Below are 14852 nucleotides of genomic sequence, written 5' to 3'. Positions count from 1 at the left end.
CTGAATTTGGAAGCCATATAGTTTTCTCCATTATAAGTGAACTCCCCATTTGTTTGGGATCAGGATGCAGACATAACTGGTTTGTGAGAATTTGAGAATGACTAGAGAAATTGCTAACTTCAGGCTGGCTGTGGAGCTCAAGAGCGTCGGAAAACCTCAGGAGCATTGCAGGAAGGCAGCATCCTGAGAGGGCATTTCCCTTTAGCAACATGGCCTCATCCTTGTGGGGAAGTCAAGTTCCAAACCACTCAGTCCACTCCTCCAGTTACAAAGATACATGGGATGCTTTGCTTTATATCATGAAAATTAAAAAATCAAATACTGAAAAAAGTATAGTCTTTTCTAGATTGACTATTGTCTGTATTATCTTCAAGATTAAGAAAACAAGTAGCCTGTGTCTTATTGGCCTTTCCATAGTCTATGGCTGAGCAGCAAAGTTTAATAGACCAAGTAAATGTGAAAGGACTGAAGTCCACCAATGTACTGACATGGACAAAGCCTACTGATGATAAGAGGGAAAAATGTCATCCTCAGATGATCCAGGACCCTCTTCCCTCACTGCTAAGATTTCTGACCAATGGTGTTCTTTGTGCTATAGGGGAGACAGATCTTAGAATTGGACAAGGCTTAATTGTGCATCCTCTCATTGAGTGTTGTGGTCCTGGATAGGCAGTAGCTTATTGGAGTCATGCAATCAACAATTTATTTGCGTAACATCTAAATCTTGCTGTTCTACTTTATGATAAGTTTTCATAGTAGTCCACTGTATGTACATAGTATTGAAAAGATTACAAAGGACTTTTAGGTAGCCAAGACCAGCTCTGTGAGGTCAGCAGAAATGGTACTGTTATCCCCACTATATAGATAACATGACTGAGACTCAGAGAGGCACACACACACACACATAGCATCACCACTCTGGAAGCTAAAACTATAGCCTGAGATTACTGCCTCCCACACCGGCACTCTTTTCACATACCCAGTTGTCTCATTTCAGTTTAGAAAATATGAAGTACCAAGTGTCACATGTGTGTAAGATGCTAGACTAGGTGTAGTGAGAAGATAAAAACCAGTAAGGTGTCATCCTTCCTCCCAGGAAGAGCTTGTAGACACTGACTGGCAAATGAACAAGCACGTGCTAATTATGTAAGCAAATTTGAGGTAGATGTAAGGGACCGGTCCTTGAAGGGCTTTGAATGGATTTGAGTGTTGAATGGATGGAGGTGAAAAGCACAATTGCAAACACAGGGAGCAGTGTGAGGAAAAGCACAGGATGGGTTTGGGAATGGGGCACACGCACAATTGCTTGGAAGGTCAGATAGCAGGGAACTTTGAGTTCTCGATGTCTGACCATGGAGATGTTGTCTTTGTTGTTCATTTTAGTGATGGCCGAGTCAAATACACATTGAACAAGAACAGTGTGAAAATTGAGATTCCTTTGCCTTTTGGTGGAAAATCCTCCAAAGAGCTGAAGATGTCAGAGACTATTCAAACACCAGACCTCAACTTCAAGTCCATAGGATTCTACCTACCATCTCGGGAATTCCAGGTCCCCACTTTTACCATTCCCAAGTTGTATCAACTCCAGGTGCCTCTCTTGGGTGTTCTAGACCTCTCTGCAAATATCTACAACAATCTATACAACTGGTCTGCCTCCTACACTGGTGGCAACACCACCAACAACCACTGGAGCCTTCAGGCTCAATACCACATGAAGGCTGACTCTGTGGTTGACTTGCTGTCCTACAGTGTGCAAGGTGAGCCATGGTTGGGTAGAGAGTACACAGGGTTAATCCATTGCAGGCTCTGGTGGGATAGTCTCCTCTGGGAAGGAAGGGACTTGGGCTTTTGTACAGATATTTTCCTTGCTATTCGGAAGCCAATTCATCCATTCATTCATTCAGCTAATAGAAATATTTATTAAACGTATAATACGTACCAAGCATTCTACTGAGGCAGTAACAGAAGAAGCAGACCACTAAAATAGCAATGAAAATCCAAGATAGGAGGTGCTATGATAGGGTCTAGTGGATAAGTATAAGGGACAAAGGAGCACTTGATAAGGGGACTCAACAAGATCTGTGGTGATCAGGGAAGCATTTTGTTGTCAGATTTTATGCTTGTGTTATGGATGGAGGAGAGAGTTACATGACTAACCGAGATCAGTGGGGCTCTATTTGGGAGTGGGGGGTACTTTATTATTGAATGACATTTAACATAGCAATTTATCTGGGAGTTTACTATTTAATTTAACTAATGTGTTTTCATTTCTATATCAGGATCTGGAGAAACAACCTATGACCACAGGAATACATTCACATTATCATGCGATGGGTATCTTCACCACAAATTACTGGATTCAAATATGAAATTCAGTCATGTAGAAAAAATTAGAAATAATCCAGCCTCCAAAAGTGTGCTAACATTTAACACCTCTACTGCCTGGGGACCTCAGATGTCTGCTTCATTACATTTGGACTCAAAAAAGAAACATCATTTGTATGTCAAGGAAGCCAAGATTGATGGGCAGTTTACGGTCTCTTCGTTCTATGCCAAAGGCATATATGACCTGTCTTACCAGAGGGATTCTACTACAGGCCAGTTAAGAGGAGAGTCCAACCTGAGGTTTAACTCCTCCTACCTGCAGGGCACCAACCAGATAACAGGAAGATATGAGGATGGAACTGTCTCCCTAACCTCCACCTCGGATCTGCAAGATGGCATCATTAAAAATACTGCTTTCCTGAGATATGAGAACTACGAGCTGACTCTGAAATCTGACACCAGTGGGAAGCATGAAGACTTCGCCACTTATAACAAAGTAGATATGACCTTCTCTAAGCAGAATGCATTGGTACGTTCTGAATATCAGGCTGATTACAAGTCATTAAGACTCTTCACACTGCTTTCTGGATCACTAAATTCCCATGGCCTTGAATTAAATGCTGATGTTTTGGGCACTGACAAAATTAATAGTGGTGCTCACAAAGCAACACTAAGGATTGCCCAAGATGGAATGTCTACCAGTGCAACTACCAACTTGAAGTATAACCCTCTGGTGCTGGAGAACGAGCTGAATGCAGCACTTGGCCTCTCTGGGGCATCTGTGAGATTAACAACAAACGGCCGCTTCAGGGAACACAATGCAAAATTCAGTCTAGACGGAAAAGCCACCCTCACAGAAGTATCATTGGGAAGTGCTTATCAGGCCATGATTTTGGGCTTTGACAGCAAAAATGTCTTCAACTTCAAAATCAGCCGGGAGGGCCTTAAACTTTCAAATGACATGATGGGATCCTATGCTGAGATGAAGCTTGACTACACGAACAACCTGAATATTGCAGGGTTGTCACTGGACTTCTCTTCAAAACTGGACAACATTTATAGCTCTGACAAGTTTTATAAGCAAAATTTTAATGTACAGCTACAGCCCTATTCTCTCGTAACAACTTTAAGCAATGACCTGCAATTCAATGCTCTGGATCTGACCAACAGTGGGAAATTACGGCTAGAACCCCTGAAGCTGAATGTGGGTGGAAACATAAAAGGAGTCTACCAAAACAATGAAATAAAACACATCTACACCATTTCTTATGCTGACTTATCAGCAAGTTATAAAACAGATACTGTAGCTAAAGTTCAAGGTACAGAGTTCAGCCATCGGCTCAACACAAATATCGCTGGGCTGGCTTCAGCCATTGACATCAGTACAAGCTACAACTCGGACTCGCTCCATTTCAGCAACATTGTTCACTCTGCAATGGCCCCTTTTACAATGACCATCGATGCACTTACAAATAGCAATGGGAAACTGAGTTTCTGGGGAGAGCATACTGGGCAGCTGTATAGCAAATTCCTATTGAAAGCAGAACCTCTGGCCCTTACTTTCTCCCATGATTACAAAGGATCCACAAGTCACCATCTCCCTTTGAAGAGCAGCATCACTACTGGCCTTGATCACAAAGTCAGTGCCCTGCTTACTCCGGCTGAGCAGACAGGCACCTGGAAGGTCAAGACCCAGCTGAATGAAAATGAATACAGCCAAGACTTCGATGCTTACAATGATAAAGACAAAGTTGGTGTGGAGCTTAGAGGACGAGCCCTGGCTGAACCCACCATGATAGACTTCTCGATTCCAGTGCCATTTTTGCTCAGTGAATACATAAACATAATTGATGTTTTAGGGATGAGGGATGCTGTTGCCCAACCCCAAGAATTCAGTGTTGTTGCTTCTGTAAAATATGACAAGAATCAAAATGTCCACACCATTAACCTCCCATTCTTTGAAAGCCTGCCAGAATATTTTGAGGAGAAACGAATGGTAATTATAACAGCACTGGAAACCATACAGAGAGAATTGAAACTCATCAATATTGATCAATTTGTGAAGAAATACAGAACAGCCTTGGACAAACTCCCACAGCAAACCTATGGTTATCTGAATTCACTCAATTGGGAGAGACAAGTTTCAAGTGCCAAGGAGAAACTAATTACTCTCATAGAAAATTATAGAATTACAGAAAATGATGTACAAATTGCACTGAACAATACCAAAATCAGCCTTAATGACAAACTGTCTCAACTAAAAACATATGTGATACAATTTGATCAGTATATTAAAGATAATTATGATTTACGTGATTTTAAAATAGCAGTTGCTAAGATTATTGATCAAATCATTGAAAAACTGAAAATTCTTGATGAACATTATCATATCCATGTAAATTTAGTAAAAACAATCCATGATGTGTGTTTGTTTATTGAAAAGACTGATTTTAACAGAATTGGAAATAGCACTGCATTTTGGATTCAAAATGTGGACACTAAGTATCAAATCAAAATCCAGATACAAGAGAAATTGCAACAACTCAAGACACACATTCAGAATATAGACATCCAGCACCTTGCTGACCAGTTAAAACAACAGGTGGAGGCTCTTGATGTCAGAGTTCTTTTAGATAAGTTGAGAATTACAATTCCATTTCAAAGAATAAAGGAAATTATTGAGCATGTCAGAAACTATGTTGTAAATCTTATGAAAGATTTTGAAGTAGCTGAGAAAATCAATATGTTTGGAACCATGTCCCATAAGTTAATTAAGATGTATGGAATAGACCGACACATCCAGGTTCTAATGGATAAATTGGTACAGTTGGCCCACCAATATAAGTTGAAGGAGACTGTTCAGAAGCTAAGCAGTGTCCTACAACAAGTTAAAATAAAAGATCACTTTGAGAAATTAGTTAAGTGTATTGATGATGCTATCAAGCAGCTTAAAGCATTCTCTTTTAAGAAAATCATTGAAGGAGTAAACAGATTCCTTGACATGTTGGTAAAGAAATTAAGATCATTTGATTATCACCAGTTTGTAGATGAAGCCAATAACAAAATCCATGAGGTGACCCAGAGACTCAATGGTGAAATCCAGGCCCTGGAACTTCCACAGAAAGCTAAAGCACTGAGACTATTTATAGAAGACATCAAAGCCACGGTCTCAGTCCATCTGGAAAACCTTAAGGGCACCCAAATAAGTCTATTCTTCGATTGGTTGCAGGAGCCTTTAAATTCAACATCTTTAACCTACATAAAAGAGAAATTCCAAGAGACCCTAGAGGATATACGAGAGCGAGTGTATCAAATGGACATTCAGCGGGAAGTTAAGCGGTACCTGTCCCTGGTTGGCCAGGTTTACAGCACACTTGTCACTTACATTTCTGACTGGTGGAGTCTCGCCGCTAAGAACCTTACTGACTTTGCAGAACAGTACTCTATCCAATACTGGGCTGAGAACTTGAAAGCCTTAGTAGAACAAGGGTTCACTGTTCCTGAAATCCAGACCACCTTCGGAACCATGCCTGCCTTTGAAGTCAGTCTCCGTGCTCTTCAGGAAGCTACATTTCAGACTCCAGACTTCATAGTGCCCCTGACAGATTTGAAGGTTCCATCAGTTCAGATCAACTTCAAAAAGTTGAAAGATATAGAGATTCCACCCAAGTTTACCACACCAGAATTTACCATCCTTAATACCTTTCATGTGCCCTCCTTTACAATTGACTTGGTAGAACTAAAAGCAAAGATCATCAGAACCATTGACCAGATGCTGTCCAGTGAGCTGCAGTGGCCAGTTCCAGAAATGTACCTGAGGGACCTGGAGGGAGTGGACACCATTCTTGCTAGCATCACTCTGCCAGACTTCTGTTTGCCAGAAATCACAATTCCAGAATTCATAATCCCAAATTTTGATTTTAAAGATTATCAAGTTCCTGACCTTCACATACCAGAATTCCAGCTTCCCCGCATGCCACACACAGTTGAAGTCCCAACTTTTGGCAAGCTGCATAGCATTTTGAAAATCCAGTCTCCCCTTTTCACGTTAGATGCAAATGCTGACATTCAGAATGTAACTACTTCAGGGAACAAGGCGGAGATCGCAGCTTCCATCACCGCCAGAGGAGAGTCCAAATTAGAAGTTCTCAGTTTTGATTTTCAAGCCAATGCACAGCTTTCAGACCCTAAGATTAGTCCACTGGTTATGAAACAATCTGTGAGGTTCTCCAGCAAGTACTTGAAAACAGAGCATGAGAGTGAAGTGCTGTTTTTTGGAAATGCCATTGAGGGAAAATCAAACACAGTGGCAGGTTTACACACAGAAAAAAATACACTGGAGCTTAGTAATGGTGTGCTCGTCACGATAAACAATCAGCTCACTTTGGACAGCAGCACAAAGTACTTCCACAAATTGAACATCCCCAAACTGGACTTCTCCAGCCAGGCTGAGCTACGTAATGAAATCAAGACCCTGTTGGAATCTGGACACATAACATGGACTTCTTCTGGACTAGGGTCTTGGAAATGGGCCTGCAACACATCCTCAGATGAAGGAGCACATGAATCACAAGTTAGCTTTACTATGAAAGAAGCCATGGCTTCCTTTGGATTGTCTAATAAGATCAGTAGCAAACACCTAAAATTAAGCCAAAACTTGGTTTTTGAATCTAGCTTCCCTGACTTTTCTAAATTTGAAATCCAGTCACAGGTTGAATCCCAGCATGTAGGCCACAGCGTTCTAGCCGCTAAAGGCACAGCACTGCTTGGAGAAAGGAAGGCAGAGATAACTGGCAACCATAATGCTCATTTAAATGGAAAAATTATTGGAACTTTGAAAAATTCTCTTTTCTTTACAGCACAGCCATTTGAGCTTACTGCATCCACAAACAATGAAGGGAATTTGAAAGTTAGTTTTCCATTAAAATTGATTGGGAAGGTAGACTTCTTGAACAATTATATACTGCTTTTGAGCCCTAGCACCCAGCAAGCAGGTTGGCAAGCAAGTGCCAGGTTCAATCAGTATAAGTACCATCATAATTTCTCTGCTGGAAACAATGAGAACAGTGTTGAGGCCCACATAGGAATAAATGGAGAAGCCAACCTGGATTTCCTCAACATTCCTTTGACAATTCCTGAAATGACTCTACCTTACACAACACTCACAACTCCCCACGTGAAAGATTTCTCCTTATGGGAAAAAACAGGCTTGAAGGAATTCTTGAAGACGACAAGGCAGTCATTTGATTTAAGTGTAAAGTCTCAGTATAAGAAAAACAAAGATAAGCATATCATCCCAATTCATTTTTACATGAAAGATTTCCAGGTATTGAGTACCCCAGGTGATATTTTCATTCCAGCCATGGGCAACATTACCTATGACTTTTCCTTTAAATCAGGCCTCATCACACTAAATACCAATGTTGGACTATATAACCAGTCAGATATTGTTGCTCATTTCCTAACATCCTCTTCTTCTGTCATTGATGGACTGCAGTACAAATTAGAGGGCACCTCAAGTTTGACGAGGAAAAGAGGCTTGAAGCTAGCTACAGCTTTGTCTCTGAGTAATAAATTTGTGGAGGGCAATCATGACAGTACTATTAGTTTGACCAAGAAAAACATGGAGGCATCAGTGACAACCTCTGCAAAAGTCCAAATTCCCATTTTGAGAATGAATTTCAAGCAAGAACTTAATGGGAATACCAAGTCAAAGCCTACTGTCTCTTCATCCATTGAATTAATATATGATCTCAATTCCCCCAAACTCTACTCTACTGCTACAGGGAGAGTCAACCACAAACTCAGCTTAGAGAGCCTCACCTCTTACTTTTCCATTGAGTCATCTACCAAAGGAGATGTCAAGGGTTCAGTCCTTTCACGGGAATATTCAGGATCTATTGCCGGTGAGGCCAGCACTTACTTGAATTCCAAGAGTACTCGGACTTCAGTGAAGCTGCAAGGGGCTTCCAAAGTTGATGGTATCTGGAACCTTGATGTAAAAGAAAATTTTGCTGGAGAAACCACTCTGCAACGCATCTATGCCATCTGGGAACACAATATGAAGAATTCCTTACAGCTAGAGGACTTGTTTTCATCATCTGGAGAGCATACAAGCAAAGCTACCCTGGAACTCTCCCCATGGAAAATGTCAGCGCTTGTTCGGGTCCATGCAAGTCAGCCAAATTCCTTCCTTGAAATCAATTACCTTGACCAGGAGATGTCTCTGAATGCTAACACTGAGAACCAGAAGGTCAGCTGGAAAAGTGAGGTCCAGGTTCATTCTGAGTTCTTCCAAAACAACATACAGCTTTTCAATGACCAAGAAGAAGCACGCCTTGACGTTGGAAGTTCCTTAAAAGTGTCCCTATGGTTCCTCAAAGATATCATCCTTCCAATTTATGACAAGAGCTTATGGGACCTCCTCAAGCTGGATGTCACCACCAGCATCGATAAGAGACAGTATCTTCATGCTGCAACTGCCCTTGTATACACCAAAAACCCCAAAGGCTATCATTTCTCTGTCCCTGTGCAAGAATTGGCTGATAAATTCATTATTCCCAGGCTGAAACTAAGTGACTTAAATTCAAGTTTTGTCATACCTACATTCCAAGTCCCATTTACAGATCTTCAGGTTCCATCCTACACAATTGATTTCAGTGAAATAAAACTCTACAAGAAGCTAAGCACTTTGCCATTTTCCCTCAATATACCAATGCTACCCAAAGTGAAGTTCCCCAAAATTGATGTGTTAACAAAATATTCTGAACCAGAAGACTCCTCAGTTCCCTTTTTTGAGATAATTGTTCCTGCATCTCAATTAACTGTGTCCCAGTTCACTCTTCTACAAAGTAGTTCAGGTGACAGTGCTGTTGAGTATCTAAATGAGGTGGCTAGCAAATTTGCAGACTTTGAGTTGCCAGCTATTACCATACCTGAGCAGACTATTGAGATTCCTTCCATTAAGTTCTCTGTGCCTGCTGGAATCTTCATTCCATCCTTTGGAGCACTGACTGCACATTTTGGAGTGGTCTCTCCTCTGTATAATGCTACTTGGAGTGCTGGTTTGAAAAACAAAGTAGAATATGTTGAAACGTTCCTGAATTCCACATGCAGTTCAACCATTCAGTTCCTGGAATATGATCTAAATGGTAAGAAATTGTCCTGACTCCTCTTCTATATGCTCTATATTTGCAATGAGAGTTGTGAATAAATAATTACATATTTTTGTAAGAATGGAAGCATAATTACTCTCCATAGCAAAATTTTAAAAAGAGAGAAAGAGAAGGATATATACCCAGCCTGTAAAAATCACCCTGTAGAAAATTTACTGACATTCCAGAGGAATAGATTTAAAGAAAAAAAATTTTTTTTTCTGTGATGATAGTAGGGCTAATAATGTCTCTTTCTAACTATTTATTTTTGTTAAACAGGGACTGCATGTTTCAAACATGTGAAGCATGTAGTTAAGATGGAATTCTCCTGGTTTTTACAATGAAAATATTTATGTCCTGCAGTTATTAATCTAATAAAATATAACATTTCTCCTCTACAGTTGTGGGAACACACAAAATTGAAGATGGCATGTTAGTCTGTAGGACAAAGGGAACATTTGCACACCGTGACATCAGTGCAGAATATAAAGAAGATAACAGATATCGAGGACTTCAGTATGGAACTTTTATGGAAATCTCATCTCTTTTCAAATCATTGTCATTTTTCCCATCTTGATACCCCTTTCATGATGGTTCATCTGCTTTTCTGCTTTCAGGGACTGGAAAAAAGAGATTCGCCTGGACATCACCAGCCCAACATTCACTGATGCCCATCTGCACTACCAACTAAATAAGAATTACCTCTCCTACTTGGTGGCCTCCCCAGCTGTAGGCACTGTGGCCTTCGACATGGAAGACAATAACCGTACCTTAAAATTGAACCTGTACTATCGCCCTCAGGTGAGTCCCATCTAATGGGTTACACATCCCAAGAGCGAATAGAGAATTTGGGCAGATCAATTCAATTTAATGCAAAGTACTCTCTCGAGCCTTTCCCAAAGTAGATGAAACCAAGCAATGAACAGGTTGAACTTTTTGTCTGAGAAACTACTCTCCAGAATGTACTACCATGATTTTATTGATTTTAAGTATTGCCGGACCCATAACATCCTATTTCCACTATTATTATTTCTTTCTTTTTTTTTTTTTTACTTTATGGCAAATTTAGAATGGTGAGAGTTATGCCTCATCACCTAAATCATGAGCAAACTCTGCCATATGCTGAGTACACTTTTCAGATAGGGGCTTCTGGAGTATTCGAGGCTTCAAAATTCTTCTCTGCAAAAGAAGCATTAACTGAGATGCCAGATTTCTCTCATGTACTTTACAAGCTCTGTCAGGCCAAATCAAAGATGCCATTAGTAGAGAAGAAGCAAGCAGGTTCTATTGCTAAAATCTGAGAATGAATGGCTCCTCATAGTGGTATTCTAGGTCTCTGCTCAATGGGTCTGGACTTATTCCTTTTTGCTACTTCTCTTTTCTCTGAATTAGTCTTCTCCTGTCTTTTTCTCCACTTTCTCCTCCCCCTACCGCTCTCCCTCCTCTTCCTCCTCTTCTAATCTTCAGTCCTAACAAGGCCTTAATGTTAAGTGTTACTATGTAAATGGCATGCATAATTTTATCCTTTCTGGGGCGAAGGATAAAGAGAAATTAACAACAGTGAACTGGTTTAACCATAAGACAAACACATGAACTGACATATGAAAGATAAATCCCTTCAGAATATGAAAGATCCTCTGATCTTGACTTTTAACAGCTAATGAAGTTTTAATGTAGTATATTATGTAATCAGGATAATTGAAAAACATGCTCTTTTCATCTGGTTTTTGTGTGTGTATGTGTGTTTTGTTTTGTTTGCTGGTTTTAGTCCTCTCTAGATAAAAAACTCAACATATTCAAAACTGAGTGGAGGTACCGGGAATCTGATGAGAAAAATCAGATCAAAGTCAGCTGGGAAGAAGAGGCAGTATCTAAACTACTAACCTCTCTCAAAGACAATGTGCCCAAGGCCACAGGGGCCCTTTATGACTATGCTAACAAGTACCACCAGGAGCACACAGGACTCGACCTGACGGATGCTTCTTCAAAACTGAGAAGAAGTCTGCAGAACAGCGCTGACTGGGCCTATCACAGTGTCTTGGAGAAGATTGATAAGGCAGATTTAGGGTTCCAGAGCATAGCCAAAGGTACCACTAGAACCTACCAGCAGTGGAAGGACAAGGCCCAGGATCTGTACCAAGAAATGTTATTAGCTCACAGAGACCAAGGTGATTTCCAGGGACTCCAGAAAGACATGTTTGACAGATTAATGGGAGTTACTCAAGAATACAAAGTCACAGTCAGTCATCAGATTGACTCGTTGATTGATTTCCTGAAGTTCACTAAATTCCAGCTTCCAGGAAAACCTGGGACATACACTAAAGATGAACTCTGCACTATGGTCATGAAAGAAGTAGGGCAGGTGCTGTCCCAGGTATATTCAAAAATCTATAGTGGGTTCGAAATATTGTTTTCCTATTTCCAAGACCTGATGGAGAAATCTGAATTAATCAAGGACCTAGAGATTAAAATCCCTTTTGATTCAAAGAGCTATAAACTAATAGATGTAATCTTGGAGTTTGGGAGAGTGTTGAAATCTTTATCACAAAAGCCACAGGATGCATTTAATAACCTTCAGTCTATCAATACTACAGAGATGCTAAGTGATCTTCAGAGATATTTACAAAGAGCTTTCCAAAAGATAGAAGAAGAAATTCAACGCTTAAAGGAGAAGAAATTTTCTTATCTCATTAATCATATTCAACACAAGATCAACATAATCTTCAACAAATATATTCCATATGTTTTTGAATTCCTGAAAAGAAACCTATACCTTAACTTTGGCAAGTTTAATGAACTTGTTCAAAACCAACTTCAGGAAGCTTCTCAACAGTTACAGCAGCTCCATCAGATCATAAAAGATCTTCGCAAAGAATATGTTGATTCAAATGTGGTCAGCTGGACATTGAGGTACTATGAACTTGAAGAAGAAATCATCAGCTTGATCAAGAACCTCGTGGATGTCCTTAAGGACTTCCACTCCAAATACACTGTCAGTACTGCTGACTTGGTTTCCCAACTCTCAAGTAAAGTTGAGCAGTTTGTGCAAAAAGATATTCAGGAATACCTTAGCATCCTTATTGATGCAGATGGAAAGGGGAAAGAGAAGATTGCAGAGCTTTCTACTAGCACTCAGGAAATAATTAAAAGCTGGGCCAATGCAATGAAGGAAATCATTTCTGACTACCACCAGCAGTTCAGATATAAACTACAGGATTTTTTAGACCAACTCTCTGATTACTATGAAAAATTCATTACTGAGTCCAAAAGATTGATTGACCTGTCCATTCAAAATTACCACATGTTTCTGAGATATATCACTGAATTACTGAAAGAGCTACAATCGGCCACAGTCAATAACATGATCCCCTACATAAAAGTTTCTCCAGGAGAATTTACTATCACCTTATAATTCTTATAGCAATTTCATTTATTCTTCTGTTCCAATTAAACTTTCATACAGTAGGAGAAAATTCAAACTGTATGTATTGATAAAACCATACACTGAGCCAGCCTTATGGCAAGCAGCTAACTATAGGCAGAAGCATGTATGAACTGGATCTGCACTAAAGCTGGAATAAGATCTCTAAAGGTCTCTCAACTCTGGGAAATAACTTTTTTTTTTTTTTTTTTGCAAGTTAAAGAAAATCAGGATCTGAGTTCTTTTACTAAACTTGGGGAGGGAGAACAAATAAATGAATTCTTTATTGTGTATCATAGCTCTCAGTTTGGTTCATTCATATTGAAAGGTAGCAAAATGAAGGTATTGATTCAACTTTCTGGCATTTCAACACTTTTAGAAGAATACACACTGAGTTTAGGATAATAGAATAAAAGAAGAAAGGGGGAAATTGAGGAGGGAAATATTTTGCCACCTAAAAAAATAAAAGGTAACTGATATCAGGGATTGTATTCAAGTGTAAAGAAAAAAAAAGTGTAAAGGAAGAACTATTTGCAAAGGCTTTCACATAATTTGATCCCAAAGAAGAACTCATTTGTCTTCATGTGCCACATACTCTTCCTCGCCCACCAGTCTGCCCTCTCTAAGCAAGGCTCTCTACTGGGCTCTGAGATAAACCAACAGACTCTTTATTTCACTCAGCCTACCAGGAATGAAGAAGAGATGGCTAGGAAGTCCTGGCCTCAAGGGCTTCATGATAATAGGGACCTCAGATGTCTCCTTGCAGCTTAGCCAGGATCCATTCAAGGCACAGAAAATAAGAGTTAAAGAGGGAGCATGGGGACATATATTCTAACATTTCTGAGGCCAAGCATGCATTTGTGTTCTTGGGCTTCCTTATTCCTCCAAATTTAATATCTAACAAGCCCAAGTATAATCAAAACCCAAGGGTTTCCCCTGCCACTCACCTCAAGCTGTATTTTTAAACATTGGCAACTTCCAGTCAGAGCATCTGAGGTGACCTCTAGTAAGGGAAGGCTGCAAAGAACATGTGCAGCACAGACATCACTAATATCTTGGGGAAAGTGAGCTCTACTTTTTCTTTCAATGGCACTGAATAACAACAAAACAAAACAAAACAAAAGGTGTAACCTCTGGGGAATAGGCAATTAGAGATTACCACACCCTCCAAGTCCTATATGAAGTCTGTTTGGAAATGACTCTTCTTATCCAAAAATGCCTTCAACCTCCACCATTATTTCCTAAAGCCTCACATTCCCTTGGTGAAGCCACTGTTAAAAACAAAAACAAAACCCCCCCAAAAAAACAAACAAAACAACACAAGCATTACCTGGAAAAGAAAAACACGTTAGCTTATTGAATCCTTAGCAGGATTCTTTGGAACTGAGGAGCCAGCAATAGTCATAGGGAAGTGGATTACATGGCAGTGTATGGATCTCTTTCTGAAAGAAAGTCTCTTAGATAATGAATCAATAGATGGATAGATGGACAGTTGGATGGATAGATGAATGGACAGATAGTTGAGTCAATGAGCGAGTAGGTAAATGAATGGTCAGTTCCAAATGTGATAGAAGGAGGAAAATTAGGCCCAGTTCCCAGGGCATCACATGCGTGGTTCTAGGCATAGCACTAGAAGAGTTTCCCTGATGAGCTCTGAGTAGCAAGACTGTACTAAGTGTTCAAGTGGAAAGGAAGCCTGGAGTGATGGCTTAATTTGGAGGGGAAGGAGGAGTCCAAGGTTTCTGGTGTTCATGAAATGATAACTGTATCTGGGGCATGAAAGGAAGAATAAAAAGACCTAAATCTGAAATGATCATGTAATCACACAGTGCCCACCTGTCCAGTTCCCTCGCTGGTATCACTTTATAAGGCACTCCTGGATGGTTTAGAATACCTTCATTATGCTCAATAAAGTTGGAAAAGGGATACTTGGGAGGGCTTCAACATTGCTT

At 40.1% G+C, this 14852-nt stretch overlaps 1 protein-coding gene across 2 annotated transcripts in view; it reads left to right on the top strand.

The window, feature by feature from the left end:
- The window catches only part of APOB (apolipoprotein B), a 37299-nt gene extending 24101 nt beyond the window's left edge, over nt 1-13198 (top strand). The window contains exons 25-29 of one of the 2 annotated variants that reach the window (XM_025454549.3): nt 1384-1757; nt 2280-9476; nt 9881-9995; nt 10097-10280; nt 11248-13198. In XM_025454549.3, the coding sequence (XP_025310334.1) occupies nt 1384-1757; nt 2280-9476; nt 9881-9995; nt 10097-10280; nt 11248-12891 (9514 nt within the window). In that variant the 3' untranslated portion in view covers nt 12892-13198. Of the gene's footprint in view, nt 1-1383; nt 1758-2279; nt 9477-9880; nt 9996-10096; nt 10281-11247 lie in introns of those variants that run through there. The other variant, XM_049096164.1, reaches the window with a different exon arrangement.
- The last annotated feature ends 1654 nt before the right edge of the window (nt 13199-14852 follow it).

This window comes from Canis lupus, chromosome 17, assembly GCF_003254725.2.
Source record: "Canis lupus dingo isolate Sandy chromosome 17, ASM325472v2, whole genome shotgun sequence".
In the NCBI taxonomy this organism is placed as follows: Eukaryota; Metazoa; Chordata; class Mammalia; order Carnivora; family Canidae; genus Canis; species Canis lupus.
The sequence above is the reverse complement of the archived record's forward strand: the minus strand, read 5'-3'. Positions and strand labels throughout refer to the sequence as shown.